At 35.4% G+C, this 22,736-nt stretch overlaps 2 protein-coding genes and 2 pseudogenes across 2 annotated transcripts in view; all 4 read right to left on the minus strand.

Moving 5' to 3' along the window:
• Positions 1 to 140: 140 nt before the first annotated feature.
• On the minus strand, positions 141 to 2,833 carry LOC140670388 (dynein axonemal heavy chain 12-like). The gene is made up of 3 exons (XM_072900946.1): positions 2,631 to 2,833; positions 757 to 1,162; positions 141 to 146 (listed from the first exon to the last, which is right to left on the minus strand). The coding sequence occupies exons 1-3, from the start codon at positions 2,831 to 2,833 to the stop codon at positions 141 to 143; spliced, it is 615 nt and encodes a 204-aa protein (XP_072757047.1).
• Positions 2,834 to 8,004: 5,171 nt separating this feature from the next.
• On the minus strand, positions 8,005 to 10,146 carry LOC140670389 (uncharacterized; annotated as a pseudogene).
• A 4,061-nt stretch (positions 10,147 to 14,207) lies between these two features.
• Positions 14,208 to 16,366, minus strand: LOC140670390 (uncharacterized; annotated as a pseudogene).
• Positions 16,367 to 17,964: 1,598 nt separating this feature from the next.
• LOC140670391 (dynein axonemal heavy chain 7-like) overlaps positions 17,965 to 22,736 on the minus strand; it is a 54,036-nt gene continuing 49,264 nt past the window's right edge. The window contains exons 11-13 of the mRNA XM_072900947.1: positions 20,622 to 21,088; positions 18,629 to 19,007; positions 17,965 to 17,970 (exon numbers count right to left, since the gene is read on the minus strand). Of these exons, the coding sequence (XP_072757048.1) occupies positions 17,965 to 17,970; positions 18,629 to 19,007; positions 20,622 to 21,088 (852 nt within the window). The remainder of the gene's footprint in view (positions 17,971 to 18,628; positions 19,008 to 20,621; positions 21,089 to 22,736) is intronic.

The raw sequence follows: 22,736 nt of genomic DNA on the forward strand, positions 1-22,736 counted from the left end.
TAAAAAACATTTTGTATTTTTGTTGAAATTTTCTTGTGTAGAAATTTTTGTGTTAAATTTTTAACATACTCTTATATTAATATAACATACTATTGTTATGTTATTTTAACTTTTCTGCGTTGAGTTAATATTTACCGTTTCTAAGACTTAAAACAACACAATTAACAAGTAAATCTTACACTAATTCACACTTTTGTGTTAATTTTTTACATATTATTTGTGTTATTTGTTTACATATTTGCCTTCTATTAAATTAACATTAAAATTAGAGTGTACAAATTGGGACACGAGAAATGTGTTAAATTTAACACAAAATTTTTTATCATGTGGGGTTTATTAAGACATCGTTTTTGTAAGACCGCCGACGACGATAGCTGACATGAGGAAACGAATAATATAAGCATATCAAAGAATTGACATTTGTTATTAAGTTTGATTCATCATTTCGTCTTTCGGCTACAACGCTGCATTGATGTTTTTGAACATTTATTAAATTCTTAATGTATTTATTTCTAGGTCATTTTTTTTTAATAGTATGATAAGCATCCCGACGTGAGAGACAAAGGAACTTGCATAAAATAAGTATTTAACAGCATTTGACATTCAATACGTCACGCCATACATTTTAGATGCCATAAATATTGGATACACACATATTTACAAATAACACACGTGCGTTCATTACTACTTAAAACTTTAAATTGCAATATTTACAAATATTTTTTCATAATTTAATTGTGCATAAGTGAAACATACCTCTAACAATGGCGTCATTACTATGAATCCTTCTATTGCCTTTTCCAATGTTGTTAAACTATTCCGTATTTCTGCCAAAAGATCATTATATCTCTCTAATTCTTGGACTAATACAGTGTTCATTGATTCTATGTACGTAATTGGATAGCGGTTTTGAGCTTCTTCGATGTCAAATAACTCCGGTATTCTTTCGTATATATCCTTCTTCATATTCAATAAAATTTCATTTTGCTTTCTAGTGTCACCCACGATTATGGCACTCCGTATTAATGTCATAGAATCGAATAAGCTAGCCGTGAGTACAAGATTGCGAGTTATTCCTGCATTTACATGGAGACCAAACACTTCCGGTAATGGATTCAAGGGAATCGATTGTATATGTTTCACATAGTCCTCATAACCATGTCTGTTATATATTTTTATTCGTAAATATTTATATATACTTAATGCATAATGTCATATACAAATTGGTAAATTGGTATCTTATCTCAATGTTAGATTCTCTGATGAATTTGTAACTGCTTCTTTTTAATGCAAAGAAAGAATTTATTTTTAAATGTATTTTTAAAATATAAACTTTTGTAAGTTGTAAAACAGAAGTTTTGTACGCATAATTCTTATTTTCTAAAAATATGAATTTAATTTAAAAAATGAGCAACTCAATTGATGATATCAATAATTTTTATGAAAAAACTAGATTATGCTCTTTGTTAAATGTAGTAAAAAAGGCGATTTTGTTATTTTTGTATGAACAATAATTTTGATTACGACGTGTTACATGCAACTACGACACAAAATAAAGCTTGAGACTTATATTTTATATATTAAATATATATTGTACTTTATTAAATGCGAAAATACCAAAAGATTTTATGAAAAAAATAGGTGCTTAGACTCAAACCATTGAATCCTGATTGCCGTTGGTTTAAGCATTTATTTTTTTCAAAAAATCTTTTTGGTATTATATTTTCCGTATTTAAGCACTCCTCACAAAATCTAAATTTAAAAAACTAGACAAAATTCCAGCTAATTGTAACTTCGTTAAAACTGAACAAAATTTAAATCTATAAAAAAAGTTCTGAAGCGTAAAATTTCTGCTTTCGAAAGCTCATCATTATTATGTTTCTGTGAGTTTAGTAATTTTTACGTGGAAAACTACCAGCAGAACAAAATGTAAAATTTTTCTCACTTTGTGGACCTGTCACGCGTCTAAAAAATAATCTGTAAAAATTTTAAATTTTCTAATGTGAAAGCTTAAAGTTTCCTTATAAAATTGTTTTTTTATTTGTATATGATTTTTTGTTATTGAGTTATCGCCGATTAAATAGAAAATGAGCATTTTGACTTTTATTGCTCATAACTCCCTTAAAAAGCATCATATCGCAATTCCAATAATAGCTTTTTAAGTTGAAACTTTGCTCTAATCGAATGATATATGTGCGTGTAAGCATACATACGTGAGACTGAAGAATACGTAAAACTGAAGAGTAAATTGATGAGAAATGTACCAATTCTGATTTATGATTATCATATTTCTGCATTAATCTTATTCGAACTGATTGTAAGCAAAAGTTCGTGTTAATATTTTATAATAAAAGTGCTGTTAGATGTTATAACCTTTTTATGGCTTTAGTTTCTGAGATATTCTAATTGAAAGTTTCTTAAACGTAAAATTTTAAAATAAGTCTTGGTAGCATCTTAATGGGTATGCACCGACTCTCAACGCTTGGTCCAACTTATTATTTATTATTCGTTACTTTTTATATTTATTATTTGTTTCTAGAGTATATGAAATAAATTCAATTCTATTTTTTATCTTTGGAGATTAATCAGAGAATCAATCATTTAAATTAAGACTGTGAAATAGCAAGTACTTTTTCGGTATAGTGTACTCTGGACCGATATCCGCAAATGAATAGTTCGGATTTGTAATTACGTCCGGATTGAAAAAATCCTTTAGAATAGTGATGAGACACCTTCTATCTCTTTCATCTGTTACTCTACCTCCGTAATTACATTCACCTGTAAGATATGTGATTGCCTTGAACGGTACTTGCTCGTAATCCTGAACAAACATTTTAAGTTGTTGGGCGGATATTTGCAAATCAGATTCGTTGAAATCTAAAAGAAATATTGATGCTGAAAGATCCTAGATGTGAGGTCAAAATGTTAATTAAGTAAGTGCTAAAACCATATCGAATATTCCAGCCTTGGGGACCATAGTTTCGTCGTTCTTGGATTATCGCGTGGAAGAAACATAGAGCGTATAATAATTTGAAGAATGTTCTTTTCTTTAACGGATCTTTCTCCAAAGATTCCAACTCTTTCGCTCCTTCGATCAAATACGATCTAAATAACAATAAAAATAGTTAACCTATGTAGCTTGGCGGAACAAGCCGAGCTTGTCTTAATCAACCTTAAATAACCAGCGGGGTTAGGTTACAGAGAAACTTTCAGATCTAGGTTACAAATTAGGGACTCTATTAGTCTCACCCGCTAATCCTATTACTACTTCTACTACTACTACTCCCCTTCTCACAAATCTTGATAAAATGACCCGCAGTATCCACAGTATTAAAAATAGTTCAGTATAATGTAGATATCCATTAATATGGACTTCAATTTAAAAATTTAAAAATAATCTATGTCAATATGTCTTAATATGTTTTTAATATTTTTATCTAACAAGGAAAGGGTTGGAAATGTCCCCTTCCGATTTTGATGAGCTTTGAATATGTTGTAGTCTAGGTCAAAATAGGAGACTCGTATTTTTTTATATGTGCTCTTATGCCGGTTAAGGGTGTGAAACATCCTCTTGAAAAAAATCGGTTTTTATATTTCTGAGCGAATACCGTCGAAACGGTAAGAGAGATAAAAAAAGTTTCTAATTTTTATTATTTTATGGTTTTTAATGTACTTTAAAACGGCATAATCAGATTTTTCGAAAATGTCATATTTTTCGACATCCCCCTTCCCCCTACAATTTTTGAAAAATCTGATTATGCAGTTTTAAAATACATTAAAAACCACAAAACTTTTATTTTGACCTAGACTACAACATATTCAAAGTTCATTAAAATCGGAGGGGGACACTTCCAACCCTTTCCTTGTAAGATCAAAGATTATGTCTTAAAAGCAAACAACTCTTCTTAAAACGTTTTTTGATTTAACTATTATACATATATAGATCGATTAAAATAAATTACTGACCTTGAAGTGCATATACAGTAAACTATATATTATATGCTTAATTATATATTATATATCAAATTAAGAATGTCAATGAAGACTATACCGAGCACATGTTTTTGGATAGACTGTATATTTCTTCAATGATTACATAAAATTGTGGTACGTTTTGGCACTGCTTCTTTAGCCACTTATATTAAATCTTAATCTCTAATAAAGTATAAAAATTGTAGTTATGAACACACTAAATTTTTTTTTATATATATAACAATACTTGCAATTATAATGGACGTAAAAAGTAAAATGTTGCACGTTTTGAACCCATGATGGTCAGCCGAAAAAATTAAAAATTCTCCGACTCTTTCACAGTCATTACTAAGCGTGCAATTAATCTAATGATATCTGTCAAGCTTTAAAAATATGTGTGAGTGTCAACAGTATTTATTGTCAGTTAAGGTCATAAATAACGGAAAATACTGTTCGTTTAAAGAGTCCGTATCCTTTACAATTGTTACGTCCAGGCCCGTACAAAGGATGGTCAGAGGAAGGGCGTAACAGGAACTGTTCCGATGTCAAAAGTCTTATCGACGAGTGACTCGGTCGAGCGAGCTGCAGGTTAGCAAACAGGTAAACGACGGGTGTCGTTATTACCCTGTTATGCGAACGCTCTCTCTTGGTGGTCCCTTTTTGATAAGAGAATCGAATCTCTTTTACGCGGGACGGGACCTTGTGTGATCTTTCGCGTGGAGGGAGTGAGGGAGTTAAATAAGTTTACCGATCATTTAATTTTTAAATGAACATTTATTCAATTGATCCCTACATATAACTTTATTGATATTATCAAATCCGCCTTAAAATTATTTGTGTGTGTGTATTTGTGTGTGTGGATCGCGGGTGTTACAAAAGTACGGAGGTCATCAACCAGAAAAGAAGGGGAACGAGTCTAAAGATTTTATTCTGGTTGGTATTTGTACAATAGTTTATAATAAGAAAAAAAAATAATAATTTGGGAACGGTGTTATGTGTGTTACGGCGCGATGTCGATGTCTTCGAAGACGCTATCTATAATGCTGAGGAGAGCGGAATCGGATATGGATGCAAGTTTTGATACTAAGGAGGGGAGCGCAGAGGTGTCAGAGTCTGCTGGAGAGTATTCCAAAGAGGAGTCGGGTAATTCTATCGTGTGGTTCGATGAATTATCCGAGAGGATTACGGACGAGGAATCGGAAAATGTTAGAGGAGACGACGGCGGTGAGTCATCGGATATATCGATGACTGAAGGTGAAAGGGGTACGGGGGAATACGATGGGAAAGTAAAATCTACTTCAGGGTAACTATGAGTAGAAAAGGGTTTTTAACGGGGTGGAGCAGCGCGAATACTGCGGTGAAGAAAAGGGGGAATCTAAACTGTTGATTTCGTTCTCGGTCGTGTCGTCCGATCTATTGTCTCGATTGGCTCGCGAGAATCGGCGGGTCGGCGCGATTTTAGGCACTTTAAATAAAGAATAAGGTTGAATAAAGGGGAAAGGAGACGATAAGAGAAAAAAAAACAAACAAAAGAGAAGGAAATTAAACTTACTACTTAGGCAGATTGGTTGCGTTTTAGCTGCTGGTGTAGTTGTGGTCTTACTCGGCGGGTGGTCTTGTTGAGCACTGACTCTAATAGTTTTTGAGACGTAAACGGAACTCCCGTAGTGTAGACGAATTGCTTGAGTCAGCGAACGACCGAAATGAATCTGATTTTAAATTTTGGATTGATCGTAATGCGCGAGTCTTCTCTTTTTATATTAAATCTTGAGGGCGTGTTAACAATTTGGGCGGGAGTATTTTTGAGATTTTGACGTATAAAAGCTGTCGTTCGGTGAGATCTTTCTCCTCCTAATTTTTGATTGTTGCTGATTGGTGGGCTCTGTACGGCCTCTTAGGAAATTTGGAGATTCTTCATTTGGTTATCTCCTGAGATTATGCGGCTGTTTTTATCCATTATTTATTTAGGGGATCTCGCTTTCGGTCCTTTTCGGTCATTTCTTTGAACATTGATTTTAATGTTTAAAACATTTTTTTCGTTCCGCGGCCCTCTATACGGCCGACTGGTCGGGCAATTATTGCTTTATCTTTATAGAAGGTAAAGACGTGGAGCCGACAGTGCGTAGCGGCATTATTTGTTTCTTTCTTAGGATTATGCAGTTATGTTTGTTGATTTATTCATTTAGAGGATCTCACTATCGATCCTTTTCGGTCGTTTCCTTTGAACATCGGTTTCAATGTTTTAAAATATTTTTCGTCGCGCGATCCCTTTTATGATTAGTCGGGCGATTATTGCTTCATTTTCGTGGGAGAAAAAACGTGGAGCCGACAGTGCGTAGCGGCATTATTTGTTTCTTTCTTAAGATTATGCAGCTGTGTTTGTCTGTTTCGTTGTTTAGAGGATTTCGTTATTGATCCCTTCCGGTATTTGTTTAGATATCGTTTTTAGTAGGTCTAAACATTATTTGATAATAACGATTCTTTTTTTATTGCGCGACCCGTTTTTTGTGATCGGACGATTATTGTTCATTTCGTGGGAAGAAAAACGTGGAGCCGACAGGACGTAACACCCCCCGCCTTAGACAAATGTTGGGGAGAAACCCAACATTTGCAGAAAAAGGGGAGAGATATATTTTTCTTTTCCACGAATTTCGTTTAGGTTTGCTTATGTGTCTATGTTTTCGCACGCTGTTTGTTTATAAAGAAAAAAAAGAGGAAAGAAAAAGGCAACCTCCAAAACCTCTTCCTATTTCTTTTGTTTTCCTTTTACACATATTTTTTTTTTTTTTTTTTTTTTTTTTTATTATTACGTGGATATTAAACTATCTTATAATGATATAATACATATGTTAACGTAATCATGCAATGTATATGTAATGCTATAGAATAATGTTGCTACGTAATATTGTGAATATAGTAAGGTATATATACATATATATATATGTGTATGTATATATATTATATATATAGTTTGTAGAAAATATATAAAATTTTCTTTTCTTTTAGTTTTTACGTTAATTAATTGAACAAATATATAAAAAAAAAGGAGGGATATATATATATATATTTTTATAATGATTTTAATATTATTATTATTAGTGTTATATATATGTATATATGTATTTTTTTTTATCCTTATTTTAATTAATGCAATAAAAAGGAAAGTGTAGGTTTTTTTTTTTTTTTTTTAAATGGTAGGCGATACGGATGTTTTAGCGCAGTCGCTAAGTTGAGCATGCCCTAGTTGGATTAATGAGTCTCGTAAATTGCAAGCGCCGTCGTTATATTGGTTATATATAATCAACTTAATCATGGCGGCCCCGTCGCCAAGGGGGTGAACTATTTTCATTCACCCTTCCTGTTTTTCTGCTAGGATCTTGCATAGCGCGATCGTCTTTTGTAGCCATTTGGTGGTTTTCCAAGAGGGGGCCGTATATGCTAGGCCGCACCTGATGGCTTGCCACGAGAGCTCTCGAAATCGGTCTTCTAGGAGAAACACTTGTGACATCCGTCTCCAGATGGTCGCTCCCCAATCCTTTAGATCGATTTTTACCATGCTCGTTGTCCTATTTATTTTAGTAATGAGACCGCGTTGCCATAGGTCCTTTATCTTTACGGCAACTGGTTCGTTTTCTTTCAGGTGTTCGGGCCATATGTGGAGGTAGGTATGTCGTCGATCCATCCGGAAGTTTAATTCTTCCAGAAGTTCTGCTAGGTCCTTCTCGCTGTTTTTTAGGTGTAGCCATATGAGATGTGGGGATTCCACCTGGATAGTTCGTATTTCCAGGCGTCCACGGGTTAAATCATGAGTGTTGATGCCTTTGATTTCCATTTCTAAAATAGTTTAGTGTGGATTAGAAAGGTGGGGTTTTTTTTTATATTTAGGGAGGGAAAGGGGGTGGAAAAAGAAACCGTTCTGCGTGTATTGTTTGATCAATTTTATTATTTTTATCATTTATTTCCCCCTTTTTTCTAATTGCTGTTATTATTATTATTATTATTTCTATGGGTGATTATGAGGTATATCTATTTTTATTCTTTTAGTTCTAATGTATAATTCGCATTTTCTCGTGTATGCAGCAGAGGATATATCGCGTTTCTTTCTGAAGTGTCTGGATTATAGTTTCCTTGCGTAGTTGGTTTTGTTATGGTTTTATTGTCTTCGTGCGGTGCACTCGGCGGTATCTTTTCGGAACGTTTTTGTCGTCCTAGATGCAATAAAAGATGAGTGAGAGAATCCCAAACTGCTCCAAATAAATACAGTGACCATCCATATACGGTATGTAGTGCGTATCCGTGCACGAGTGTGTCTAGGATTAATTTAGAAACTCTTGCGGTTAAATATATTCCGATTATTCCAGCGCTAATATTTCCGAAAATCAGAAATTTGTTCCAAAATTTTTTCCAAGCAGAGGCGGCTATTTTTTCCACTGAAGCTTCGTCTAGAAGGTTGGAGATTGATCCTTCCTGTAGTGAACTGGACATTCCCATTACTCCCCTTGCTACCGTATTTAGAAGTGCGGGCCGCTCAACGGGGAACATTATGTGATTTCTTAGTTCTTTCAGTTCGTTTTCAGAATATATGCCGCTGGTTGCGAGTGACCCTGGGCTTATGTACTTCCAGGTAGGTTTGGTTAATGGTTTCATAATGGTTGGTGGTAGGGTGTCCACTGGATTCGGTAAAAATTTGTACCATGAATCTCCCAAAAGGTACATGGCAGGTGCGAACGGGTTGCAGGCGGTTTGTGTTCCTTGTCGTAATAGTATGTGAGTTTGAGGCATTAAAAAGTGTGTTTGATTTCCTCTAATAACTGGTAATTGGTCGTAACATTCCTTGGTTCACGCGAGTTTTACATCGACTGGCACACATTTTATTATGTGAATTACTTCTCCTGCTCGGAAAGCCATGTATCCAGGTCCATTCATTAAATGATATGCAAAAATATCCGGTGCTTGGCTAGCTATGGCTAGTGCGTTTCGTAACATTTTTCGTTCTAATTTGCATTGATGCTGTAATACATTTCTATATAGTTCGTTTATTTGAGTGCGGATGTGTTTTTCTACATACACGAATTTCGAGTTCATGTAGGTGAACATATCAAGATTTGAAGTGCGAGAATATTTCTTGAAAATTTCGCTTCCGCGTACTGTTTCGAAAATCAGTAATTTTGGATGTTCAGTTCGGACGAGTAAATATCCACAAACGTCTTGTTTCCCTTTACTAGTTAGCGCGAAAATGGCTTCTTGTGTGACTAATGAATAAATTGTTTGAGGGTGATCTCTATTGTTGTCGATAACTTTGTGTGCATATCCTTCGAATAGTAATCCGTAGTTGGAAAATTTGCAAGTATCGGTTGGTACAGGGTCCCAGTATGTATTTCCTCCTTCTATGTCAGTGCAATATGTAGCGCCAAATTCACACGTGACGCCGGATCTGAGTTGCACCCGGTTGGTATTTATTCGTACGTCGGCGGTATAATCTTGCAATGTAATTTTTACACTCGCTAGTACGATTATATCTGCCCATGTTCCATAAGGATCGGAGTATGCTCCTCCGATACATGCTCCGCTATTGTCGACGCTGCCAGCGAGCGTTATTGGTCGCATGGTTGTCTGGTTAGATTTTAAACCGGATATGTATGTACTTCCTAATTGATAACTGCCTTGATTATGCATTCGTTTGCATGCTTCGCGAGGTATTTCTTCCACGTATGAATATTTTCCGTTATACACATCCATACTATGAGAGAACATTCCCTATTTCCTGATTATCCGGTCGATTTCGACTTTGCATTGTATTACTTGTACAGATTCGAATTCGATGATTTGTAGTAACTGAAGGTATATTTGATCTTGATTAACTTTTTGTACTGGAATGTCACATTCGCCGATAGTTAATAGCGATAAGGTAGTTAAATTTGTTGCAGGAGATCCACAATCGTAGCCTATTATTCCATGTGTTTGATAAAATTTAATCATTAACATTGTTATTATTGCGACAATTTTCCTAATTCTGGAATCCATCTGAAAGTGCATATAATTAATTAACATTTGGTCTGATATGTGATATTCGCAACCGATTCGGATGTACAATTCGACTATTTTTCTTTATCCTAACCTTTACGTTGTTTTTATTTAAGATTTCTAAAACTTCGTGAGGTCCAGTATATTGATCTTCGAATTTACCTGGTTTCGGACCTTTTAACAAAAATACCTGGTCTCTCGGTTTAAATTTTTGTGGGTTGATTTTCTTATCATAATGGGTTTTTGATTTAATTTTTGCCTGTATGACGTTATCGCGCGCGTTTCTTTGAATCGTATGTAACTGTGTGACTAGATTTATTAAGTATTCGTCGTAGCTTGCTAATTTATCTTCTGATGTGAGAGGTTCGATGGAATTCTCGCTATTTTACCGAAAACTAGTTCGTATGGAGTGTGTTTAGTTGCCTCGTGTACGCTGGTATTATAATTAAATATCGCGAGACTGATCCATCTATCCCATTGTTTTTGTTCATTTGCATATTATTTCAGATATTCTCCTAATGCGTAGTGTGATCGTTCTAGTGACCCGTTTGATTGAGGATGAAAGGCAGTTGTGCGAAATTTGCGAATTTTGAATAATTTGGCAACCTTCTTCATTAAATCACTAATAAAGTTCCGTCCTTGGTCTGTCAATACTGCCTTCAGTGCTCCGAGTATGCAGATAAATCTATCCACAAAAGCTTCGCAATGGTTTCGGAAATTTGATTTGGTAACGGTACTCCCATGCAAAATTTTGTTAATTGGTCTTGTAACGTTAAAATATATTCGTTGCCTCTTTCGGTTTTCGGTAGTGGTCCTACAATATCCATCGCAACTTTATCGAAGGAAGATCCTGGCGTGTCGGTGATTATCATTGGTTGTTTGGTTTTAACTCGAACGAGTTTTTTTAATTGGTATTGTAAACATTGTTGAATGTATTGTTGAACGTGTAGTTTTAAATTTTCCCAGTAATAGTTATGCTTGATTCTGTTATATGTTTTTGTGACACCGCGATGTCTTCCCGTAGGTAGGCAGTGCATTTCTCCGATAATAATAGGTCGTAAGTCTTTAGGAGGATATTTAATTAATCCGTTGCAAATAATTATTTTAGTCGGTGCATCGAAGAATGTTAACTGAAGTGATGATTTAATATTACTCCACGGTACATTATTGATCATTTCAGTCTTTGCAATACTAATTGTTTCTAAATTTAATTCTTCACTTATATCGCGCAAATTAGTTATAGCGGCAACAATTCGGTTTAGAGTTAGCGTCGGTCCTTCCTGTTGCGTTTCGCTAACGGGTAAGGCTATGTGGTAAAAACTTTTATGTTTTATGACCTTAGGTTCGTTTAAGGTAAGGGACCTTAGGTTTGGTAACTCGTTTCTCTCGAAAAGTTTTTGTGAACCAGAATTCAAAGGGTTCCCGTTAGTGTCGACGAAATATGCTACGTTGTCTTTTCGTAGGAATAATAGTTCGCGGGATTCTATGATTAAGTCCGCGTAATTTTTAAAGGTGAGGTTTTATTTTCCGTGATTTTAGATTTTGGTTGATAATTTCCTCTTCGTCTTCTTTTCCGGTACTGTTGTCCTTATCCGGCGGATCATTTCTTTCTTCGGGTTCTTCCGTGTTGTTATTAGGAAGTTCTTTAATCATTTCGTTTTGTTTAAAATCTAATCTTGCTGTTTGACTTCTTGTTTGTATTTTATTTTGAGTAATCTGTGATTCGGGAATTTTATTTAATTTTTCGAGTGTGCAGGGTAATGTATCTGTATCGATTGTTTGGTCTGTTTCATTTATTTCGTATTCTATTTTATCTATCTCATCGTCTGTTTCGTTGTCTGAGAAGCGTAAAGTAAAATCGTCATCTTCTTCTTCTTCGTTATCTGATTCATCTAACATTCTGGAAATTATTTCTGCGTCTCTTGGGTTATCTGGGTTTAAAATTTTATTTTTCATAATTTTACAATCTGTTCCTTGAAAATCTACAGGATTTCGTGATAATGCATCTGCGTTTACGTTATACGACATCGTAGTCGTATTCTGATAATTTTAATCTCCAGCGCAGTATTCGCATATTTGCATCTTGCGCGTTCTTAAACCACATTAATGATTTATGATCTGTAACTAGAGTGAATCTCCTTCCGTATAAATAAGGTCGAAAATGTTTAACGCAGTAGACGATAGCTAATGCTTTCTTCTCGTAAGTGTCGTATTTTAATTCATTGTCTGTTAAAGTTCGTGAGGCATATGCTATGGGGCGATCTTTATTTATTTCTCCCTGCGATAATATGCCGCCCACAGCTATTCCAGAGGCGTCCGTAGTTAAAATAAACGGTTTAAAAAAGTCTGGATACTGTAATACCGGTTCCTCACATAAATTTTGTTTTAAAAATTGAAAAGATTCTTCTTGTACAGGTGTCCATTCAAAGTGGATATCGTTTTTCAATAATATTGTTAATGGTTTGGCAAATTGGGAAAAATTTGGTATAAATCGTCTATAATATCCTGCAAGTCCTAAGAATTGTTTAATGTTTTTCGGCGTCTTGGGTCTTGGAAATTGTTGTACTGCTTCTAATTTTTTCGGATCTGGTTTTACTCCGTCCCTGCTAATTACGTGTCCTAGATACGTTACTTCTGTTTTCAAAAATTCGCATTTATCTGGTTGCAATTTTAGATTAGCCTTACGGAGTCGTTCTATTAAAGCGTTATATTTTCTTTCATGTTCTTCTAAAGAAGTAGCGTAGATAACGATATCGTCCATGTAGACGAATAATTCTTGTCTTTGTAACCCAGTTAATACTAAGTCCATTAGGCGTTAGAAAGTAGCAGGTGCGTTTTTTAGACCGAAAGGCATCCGGTCGAATTCATAGTGTCCATAAGGGGTTGTAAAAGCTGTTTTATGACAGTCTTCAGGATCCATTTTAATCTGGTGAAATCCGGATGCTAAATCGCATATCGAAAAATATCGCGCTCCTCCTAATTGATCTAATATATCGATAATATTTGGTAATGGATATGCGTCCCCAATGGTTTTATCATTTAAGGCGCGGAAGTCTAGAACCATTCTCCATCGCTTATTTCCTTTTGAATCCTCCTTTTTTAATACTATCCATATGGGAGTATTGTATGGAGACTGTGAATGTTTTACGATTCCTCCTTCAACGAGTTCCTCTACCTGTTTATTTATTTCTTCCTTATGCGTCTGAGGAAAACGGTATTGTCGAGTATTTATAGGTTGATTGTCTGTGGTTGGTATTTTATGTTGTATCACGTGCGTTGCAGTTAATTTTTCTCCCGGAATATAGAATCTATCGTGACTGTCCGTTATTAACTTTATTATACTGTCTCTCTCGATTCTGTTTAAATGTTTCAATCTTAATGATTGTATAATTTCGGTGAATCGACCGTCCTTTTCTTCTTTGGTGATTGTTAAACATTTTTCACTCTTGATTGGTGAACTTTCTTTATGTTTTGATTTGCGCGTAGCTTTGGAATTTTTTATAATTTCTTGAGATTGATTTAATAAAAGGGAAGAAACTTCTGAAGACGGTTTATTTTTGTATTTAATTTTTAAAAATTTTCTTTCATTTGAATTATTTTCTTGAGCTCCTTTAGAATGCTCTTCTTTGGTAACGTGAGAGGTTTCTGATTTAATTTTATTTGTTTTTGTAAGTAGTCCAACCTGCGTAAATTTAAAATCTGAGAAGAATAAAGGGCTTCTTCCCTTATATAGGTTTTTGTCGAATCACGTAGTGAGGTTTGGTAACTTCCCTCCTCGTAATCGACGGAGCTAGGATTTTCTGTCGAGGTTTGGAAATTTCCCTCCGAAATCCTAGAATTATCTTCCTTTTGGAAGGCTTGGTAACCTCTGGAGATTTTGGAATTAGTTAATTTTTTAGGAGAGGTTTGGTAACTTCCCCTTCCGAGGATGGTTGGACCTTCGAGATTTTTAGGAGAGATTTGGTAACTTTTCTCTCCGGAAAATTTTGAATTATTGATGTTTTTAATTTCCCTCTCAATTTTATTTTTATTATTATTTTCAATTTCTTCTTGATTAATTTTTTCTTCTTCGTCTTCATAATGAGTTTCTTCGATGGTAGGATTTTGTTGATTTTCTTCGTTTTTTATTTCGTTATTTGTAAATTCTTCTTCCGTTGGATTAGTTGAAGTTTCCTCTGGTTTGTGATTGTTGAATAGATCGCTTAAAGATTTCAAGCATAAGGTACTTGAACTTCCATTTCTTCATCCAGAGTGCTTATAATGTTTAAATATGCTTTTCCATCGATGTTTTCAACGATAGTATCCCCTAAATGAATTCCAGATGCTATTTTTAATCTTGGTATATATCCGACTTTTATCTCTGGGTTTTCCACTCTTACATAAAATACTGATTCGGAACGGGGAGCCACTGTAATAGTTTCAGGTGATAAGAAAGGTATGTTTATTCCGGAAACGTTTAAATGTTCTTGGGCGTAGTCGATTTTCGACGAGGTTTGTTCGAAAAAATCATTTCCGAGAATCCCAGATTGCGAGATCGGGAAATCGTTAGAAACGATATGGAAGGTAACCGGTCTTTCGAAGAGAATTAGCGTAATTTCGCCCAGAGTGTAAACAGGATAATTATTTATACTGTTTAATTTTAAGATGTTCGTACAGTTAATACTTATTCTTTCAGGTACGAAATTTTCTTTAATAACGTTTGGTCCGGATCCTGTGTCTAACATAAAAATTATCTTAATCGTGTCACTTATGGTTATTTGGACGGTAGGCACGCGACTCTGTTTGTCGAGATTTACGGTTACGGGTCTTATTTTTGTTTCGGTTTTACCTACTTGATTACTTGAGTTTTGTGTGGGCGCTTTTCTTGTTTGGGCCCCTGCTGCGCACCCGATGTCGAGGGGCCATTGTAGGTTCCCTGTGCCTTGTTTTTCTTTTGATTGTTAGTAAAGCGCACTTGGCAATTTTCTAGAAGGTGTCCTTGTTCCTTGCAGTATCGACAAAACAATGAGTTTCTGGTTCTTCCCTGTTGGTTCATGCTGGATCGGCAATCCTTTGCAACATGTCCGTAATTATTACAAATTTGACACGTGATCTTGGGCCGATTTTAATTTTGTTTCCTCCAACAGTTATTAGCTGAATGTCCAGGTTTTTCGCACCATTGACAAATTATTGAAATTCTGTTAGCTGTATTGTTCACGTTACCTTGTTGACAAATTTTTGCATTGTGACCGGATTTTGAACATAATTGACATGTAATTAATTTTTCTTGTATTATATTGACCGGCCGACGGACTTGAGGGTCGCGATATCGGCACTTGTCCGCGGTGTGTCCTCGTTTTTTGCAAATCTGGCAAATTAGAATGTCCGTTCCTAAATCTGTGCGGTTGTTAGTGGTCTGAGATACCTGTAAATATTTTCTGCAGTCATTGGCCACGTGCCCTTGCTTATAACAGATTTGACAGATTTCTCTTGAGCTGGCGTTTTTTTGTCTTCCTGAGTGGTCCGTTCCCTGTCGTAATTCTGTCATTTCCCGAAGCTCTCTCTCTATTCTTAGAGCGTCGGCTACTGTCGCATCTACTTCTAAAGTTTTCGAGATTCTTTGCTCGATTTCTGGTTTTAATCCTTTAATGAAGCATTTGTTCATGTCCTTTTCTAATGATGCCTTAATACTCTGATCAACCTCAATATTTCCTGCGGTTTTATATGCTTCTAAAATTCGTTTTCCTAGGAATTTAACTCTGTTTGCGTATGTTACTACATTTTCGTCGCCCTTTTGATATATACACCCTAATTCTCCTTGCAATTGATAAATATTTTTAGTTGGCCCGTATATCTGCTTTAAGTAAGTGGTTAATTGTGAAACGCTATCAAAATTTTGATCTTTTTGGGCTTTACCGATTATTCTCGTTCTTATTATTCTTGTTAGCTGTGGTTCTGTTTCTTTAGGTAGCATAGATTTTGCTTCTTCACATCCCTCGATAAAATAATTTAACGGAATATTTTGACCGTCAAAATAAGAAACGGCCTCGACCGCGTATTTAAGAGTAGCGAAAGGATTATTCTGCGTCATGGTGTTATCGTAAAAATTTTCTAACTCTATTTCAATTTTATATTCGGCGTCGTTTACAGAAATATCGCTATCAGGCGTGCCACTAGTATAGGAATGTTGTTCACTACTTGTCTCAGTGGTTACTTCGATTGAAGAAAAATTAATAATTTTCGGAGATCGTGTGGAAGTAGATGTAGTAGGTGTTGAAGTGTAAGGTGGTTCTGGTTTATCGAATTTCGGCCGTTTGTGTTTCTCTAGCGCTAATTGAAAATTTCGTTCTACTTCGTCTTTATCGGTTTGCCCTCTAGTCCCTTTATTCATTCCAGCTTAAAATCATACATTTCAATCAATCCCGGACGAGCCCCCAATTTTTCAGTATGTTACGTCCAGGCCCGTAAAAAGGATGGGTCAGAGGAAGGGCGTAACAGGAACTGTTCCGATGTCAAAAGTCTTATCGACAAGTGATTCGGTCGAGCGAGCTGCAGGTTAGCAAACAGGTAAACGACAGGTGTCGTTATTACTGTGTTATGCGAACGCTCTCTCTCGGTGGTCCCTTTTTGGTAAGAGAATCGAATCTCTTTTACGCGGGACGGGACCTTGTGTGATCTTTCGCGTGGAGGGAGTGAGGGAGTTAAATAAGTTTACCGATCATTTAATTTTTAAATGAACATTTATTCAATTGATCCCTACCATTATACATATAACTTTATTGATATTATCAAATCCGCCTTAAAATTATTTGTATGAGTGTGTGTGTGTTTGTGTGTGTGGATCGCGGGTGTTACAAAAGTACGGAGGTCATCAATCAGAAAAGAAGGGGAACGAGTCTAAAGATTTTATTCTGGTTGGTATTTGTACAATAGTTTATAATAAGAAAAAAAAAATAATAATAATTTGGGAACGGTGTTATGTGTGTTACGGCGCGATGTTGATGTCTTCGAAGACGCTATCTATAATGCTGAGGAGAGCGGAATCGGATATGGATGCAAGTTTTGATTCTAAGGAGGGGAGCGCAGAGGTGTCAGAGTCTGCTGGAGAGTATTCCAAAGAGGAGTCGGGTAATTCTATCGTGTGGTTCGATGAATTATCCGAGAGGATTACGGACGAGGAATCGGAAAATGTTAGAGGAAACGACGGCGGTGAGTCATCGGATATATCGATGACTGAAGGTGAAAGGGGTAAATACGGGGGAATACGATGGGGAAGGAAAATCTACTTCAGGGTAACTATGAGTAGATGGGAAAAGGGTTTTTAACGGGGTGGAGCAGCGCGAATACTGCGGTGAAGAAAAGGAGGAATCTAAACTATTGATTTCGTTCTCGGTCGTGTCGTCCGATCTATTGTCTCGATTTGCTCGCGAGAATCGGCGGGTCGGCGCGATTTTAGGCACTTTAAATAAAGAATAAGGTTGAATAAAGGAGAAAGGAGACGATGAGAGAAAAAAAAAACAAACAAAAGAGAAGGAAATTAAACTTACTACTTAGGCAGATTGGTTGCGTTTTAGCTGCTGGTGTAGTTGTGGTCTTACTCGGCGGGTGGTCTTGTTGAGCACTGACTCTAATAGTTTTTGAGACGTAAACGGAACTCCCGTAGTGTAGACGAATTGCTTGAGTCAGCGAACGACCGAAATGAATCTGATTTTAAATTTTGGATTGATCGTAATGCGCGAGTCTTCCCTTTTTATATTAAATCTTGAGGGCGTATTAACAATTTGGGCGGGAGTATTTTTGAGATTTTGACGTGTAAAAGCTGTCGTTCGGTGAGATCCGTCTCCTCCTTATTTTTGATTGTTGCTGATTGGTGGGCTCTGGACGGCCTCTTAGGAAATTTGGAGATTCTTCATTTGGTTATCTCCTGGGATTATGCGGCTGTTTTTATCCATTATTTATTTAGGGGATCTCGCTTTCGGTTCTTTTCGGTCATTTCTTTGAACATCAATTTCAATGTTTAAAACATTTTTTTCGTTCCGCGGCCCTCTTATGACTGGTCGGGCAATTATTGCTTTATCTTTATAGAAGGTAAAGACGTGGAGCCGACAGTGCGTAGCGGCATTATTTGTTTCTTTCTTAGGATTATGCAGCTGTGTTTGTTGATTTATTCATTTAGAGGATCTCACTATCGATCCTTTCCGGTCGTTTCCTTTGAACATCGGTTTCAATGTTTTAAAATATTTTTCGTCGCGCAATCCCTTTTATGATTAGTCGGGCGATTATTGCTTCATTTTCGTGGGAGGAAAAACGTGGAGCCGACAGTGCGTAGCGGTATTATTTGTTTCTTTCTTAAGATTATGCAGCTGTGTTTGTCTGTTTCGTTGTTTAGAGGATTTCGTTATTGATCCCTTCCGGTATTTGTTTAGATATCGTTTTTAGTAGGTCTAAACATTATTTGATAATAACGGTTCTTTTTTATTGCGGGACCCGTTTTTTGTGATCGATCGGACGATTATTGTTCATTTCGTGGGAGGAAAAACGTGGAGCGGACAAGACGTAACACAATGTTTAGAGCATTTTTTTGTAGTTTAATAAAAATAGTCTCTGATATAATTCTTTTAATGTAATTTGTTTCATAATCTAAGATCTCAACGTTATCCCAGTCCATTCTGTGATTATGCGCCAACATATGTGGAGAAATAACCGATAAATTATGTTGTTTGATGTTCGCAATATGTTCTTTAATCCTGGTTTTCAACTTTCTCTTCGTCTGACCAACGTAACTTGCATCACAATTTATGCAATTAATTTTGTAAATGACATTGTTGTTGTCCGTGAACGGAGTGACATCTTTGTGTGTCTTCATTATGTCGGTCAGACGACTAAAACATTTATAACCAGTGGAGAACTCAATCCCTCTGAACGCTATGCTGACAAATTCAGAAAGGCCTTTTATATACGGGAGCTCTATAAACTTTTTGTTTTTTTCTTCTCTTTCCTTTTCATTATCACTCGCCAATGTCCCTCCTGTTCTATAATTTAATTTTGTGGTTAATAGTTTTAGTCTTATCTTGATATATTTAAAAATGACCGGTAACGGATATTTATTCTCAATTAATGTGTTGATACAAAAAATTATGTTCTTTTCATGATGCTGAGGGTGTGACAGAAGTACTGCTCTATCAACTAAGCTGTAAGTTGTTCCAATCTTGTGACATAATGGGTGACCAGAAAGGAAAGATAAATACCAGAAAATGTATTTTTGTGGAACCAATCTAAGGTTAATCTATTGTTATCTCTTTTAATATTTAATTCCAGAAAGCTTATACTTCTGTCAGTCTCAGTCTCATATGTAAACTGTATTCTTTCGTGAAAAGAGTTTTAAATTTTTGTTATTGTGTTAACATAGTCTAAATATACCCTCAGAACTGTTAGAATAATGTCATCTACGTATCTAAAATACAATAATAGTTAAAACTTATCTTATAAAGCGCTTTGTTTTCAATATCTAATAGAACTAGATGGGGGCTTGACATTAAGCTAGCTCCCATAGCTGACGACAAAGTGTCGATTTTCGACACATTAAAACGAGCAACAAATTCAATAACATATATATTTCGATAGTATATTGCTCACAGGTTAGTTTAGTACCATATACATGCTGGCAACACATTTTTTATGGAATTATAATGATTTTAGTGCGCGGCGAACCTGTTACACAACAAGATATCAAGTTTTCATATGTCTATATAATTTTTTAAAATTATTTTCATGCTATCTTAGAGCTACAAAATAGCAACAAATTCTAGTGCAAACGATTTTTTGTTTTGAGCACTCTATATACTTTTTTCATTATGGGGGGACTAGTTTAATGTCAAGCTGCCCCCCCCCCCATTTTGAACGTGAATTCTTGCTAAACGGTGAGAGCAACAAAATCCGGACTACGGCAACAAATTAGCACATAATTAGCACTAAATTTTTTGATAGGTGCGATCTTATTTGGCGATGGTGGGGGGTCCAGCTTAATAGGGGTAAAAATTTGTTTATAAATATTGTTATCAAAGCAAAAATATGTAAAAGTCAGAACAAATTTGACCATGTTAACAAATTCATTTTGCGGAATTTTTATGTTTTTTCAATGTACGACCACCTATTGTTAACAGTTGTTATTGCTAAATCAATGGAAACATTAGTAAAAAGTGACGTCGCGTCTAATGATATTACAATATCCGTAGCATTAATTTCTAGATTGGAAAGTAGTGACTGTGAAAAAGTCAGAGAATTTTTAATTTTTTCGGCTGACTATCATGAGTCCGAAACGTGCAACATTTTACTTTTTACATCCATTATAATTGCAAGTATTGTTATATATAAAAAAATTAGTATATTCATGGCTACAATTTTTATACTTTATTATAGATTAAGATTTAATGTAAGTGGCTGAAGAGGCACCAGTAGTGGCCGAAACGTACCACAATTTTATGTAATCATTCAAGAAATATACTACAGTCTATCCAAAAACATGTGCTCGGTATAGCCTTCATTGACATTCTTAATTTGGTCCATTTAACGAGCTTTCCTGAACACTTTTATTTATATATTATGCTGAAAAAATGCGATTTTTGAGAGTGATCCAAACATATTACCTCATTATATTGTTTTGTAAACCCATTGGAGGCTCGGTAGTCATCTTGACACTGTCTTGTAAAATACTAATAGGGAACTGAGCCGATGGATAACTAGTCAACCATAGACGAAAGTTCGATACAGTATTTGTATGATCAAGACTCTCGCAGATTTTTTCTAAATTGGGCATCCATGAAGCCGCTAAATGACAATTTTGCAAACAGATCCATAAACCTTCCATTTGAGCTCGTTCAATCATTTTTTGCGCTATAGGTCCTTGACCTTGACCTAATGAAATTGACTCAAAACGCTCGAAATAATTCTCACTCTCCACAAATTTTGTTAATGCGCCCATAGGGTCGGATCCAGCAGATAAAATAAATATAAGAGGTATTAGGCAACTTGAATCGGCATATGCTTTTGAAATATCAAAGGAAGGAAGTATCACAAAAGGCAAACCCATTCCATTTTCCACGAATCGTTGCACCTGTTAAACAAATTAAGTTAGATTACATTGTACAGTTCTAATAATTTTAATAATTTTATGATAATTTTTAAATATTTTTCTGAAAGAAGTCTCAAAATATGGATTTAAGCTTTTGTAAGTTAAAAATATTATTAATTACACAGGTCTACATAATAGAGAATTTTAAAACATGTTTGAGTAAACGAAGTATCATAGGTAATTTTGTATACGCTGAATCCAAATTTGATCTCAGAATTGATCTCAGATCAGGTTTTTGAAATAAATAAAGTTAAAGGTGTCAAAATTGACAATTTTAGACAATTTTTTGCATATATTTAAGACTTTAAATATTTTTGAATATTTTTGATAATGTTGCACAGTACTAATTTTCCCCTTCAAAATCCAGTTTTAATCATGCTCATATATTTTGTTTTCTGAGCTATACTACTTTAAAGATATTAAAATTACAAATACATACGTATGTATTGATGCATACATCATAAGTGCTTTAAGTAACTTTCATTTAAAGATCATTTAGTTTCTTGGATTTATGAATTTCGAGTTCATAGAATTTATAAGTTTGGATTTTTAGAGTTTAAACTTTTTAAATGTTTTCGACTTTTTATATTTTAGTTATTATTATTTTTGAACGATTGCGACAATGCGCACATAACCGTCATTGATGCGTCAGTGATGGGCGCACAAATAAAGACAATAAAATCAGAAGATGCCAAAAGAATGGTTTGAATCAACAAGAAGATACAGAGTGTTTAAATTAAGCATACATTTATTTATTGTGGAAAATATGTCACAAATTTGAAAAATTCCGCTCTTTGTTAGTTGAATTTCTTCCTCTCCTATGTTTATTGGTAGAGTTTTATTGCTGACGACTCATAGACAACTTCCGACTTTGTTGTCTTCACTTGTGCGTTTGACGCATTCAGTCACGGTTGTATGCGCATTATTGCGATTGCGCAATCGATATTTGTGATTGGTCTCATCATAATTCGCTTTTTTTTTTTAATGTTACCATTATGATGTTACATTGTGTATTTGAATATGCACTTTATAATTTGATCTTTATAGTGGCGAGTCATTGGAGGGCCCATTACATGTTACGTACTTGTGCACTATTAAGAGAACGTTGCGGTATTTATAAGCACCTCTTTTTATTGTAACATTGAAGATGGTCCAAAAACGGACTGACAATAGTAGTGTTATAGTGGGGATTCTAAGCCATGGAGCGCCGAGGGGGGTGCGGGGGCGGGGGTATCTGGGAGGCGCGAGGGGTCTGGTGTTACGGAAAGAGGGGTGAGGTGGGGGGTAAAGGGTCCTACACACGTTCGAAAGTAGATGTTTATCTTTGCGGTTGATTTTATAGCCGGGGGCATTTTAGAAGTCATAAAACTGTTTTTTTCTAATTTTATGGTCATTATATCATTAGGATTTTAAGCGCCGACGTTCGGCAGCTTTGCACCCTCGCGGAAAATCTCCCATAAAACTGGAGCGAAACATCTTCCACAATTTTAAGGAAAGAATGCAACGCATCAGCGCCATTATGGAAAAAAAGATTTTAATCGCCGGCGTTCGGCAGCTTTGCACCCTCGCAGAAAATCTCCCATAAAACTGGAGCGAAACATCTTCCATAATTTTTAAGGAAAGAATGCAA

The sequence above is a fragment of the Anoplolepis gracilipes genome, chromosome 10 (assembly GCF_047496725.1).
Source record: "Anoplolepis gracilipes chromosome 10, ASM4749672v1, whole genome shotgun sequence".
In the NCBI taxonomy this organism is placed as follows: Eukaryota; Metazoa; Arthropoda; class Insecta; order Hymenoptera; family Formicidae; genus Anoplolepis; species Anoplolepis gracilipes.

Bases quoted from the DNA above. Each gene is read 5' to 3' on its own strand.
- LOC140670388 (XM_072900946.1), bottom strand. From the start codon at position 2,833: ATGTTTGTTCAGGATTACGAGCAAGTACCGTTCAAGGCAATCACATAT. The intron at 1,163-2,630 runs GTACTTGCTATT...AATATATAACAG, and splicing joins GAGTACACTATACCGAAAAA to ACATGGTTATGAGGACTATG.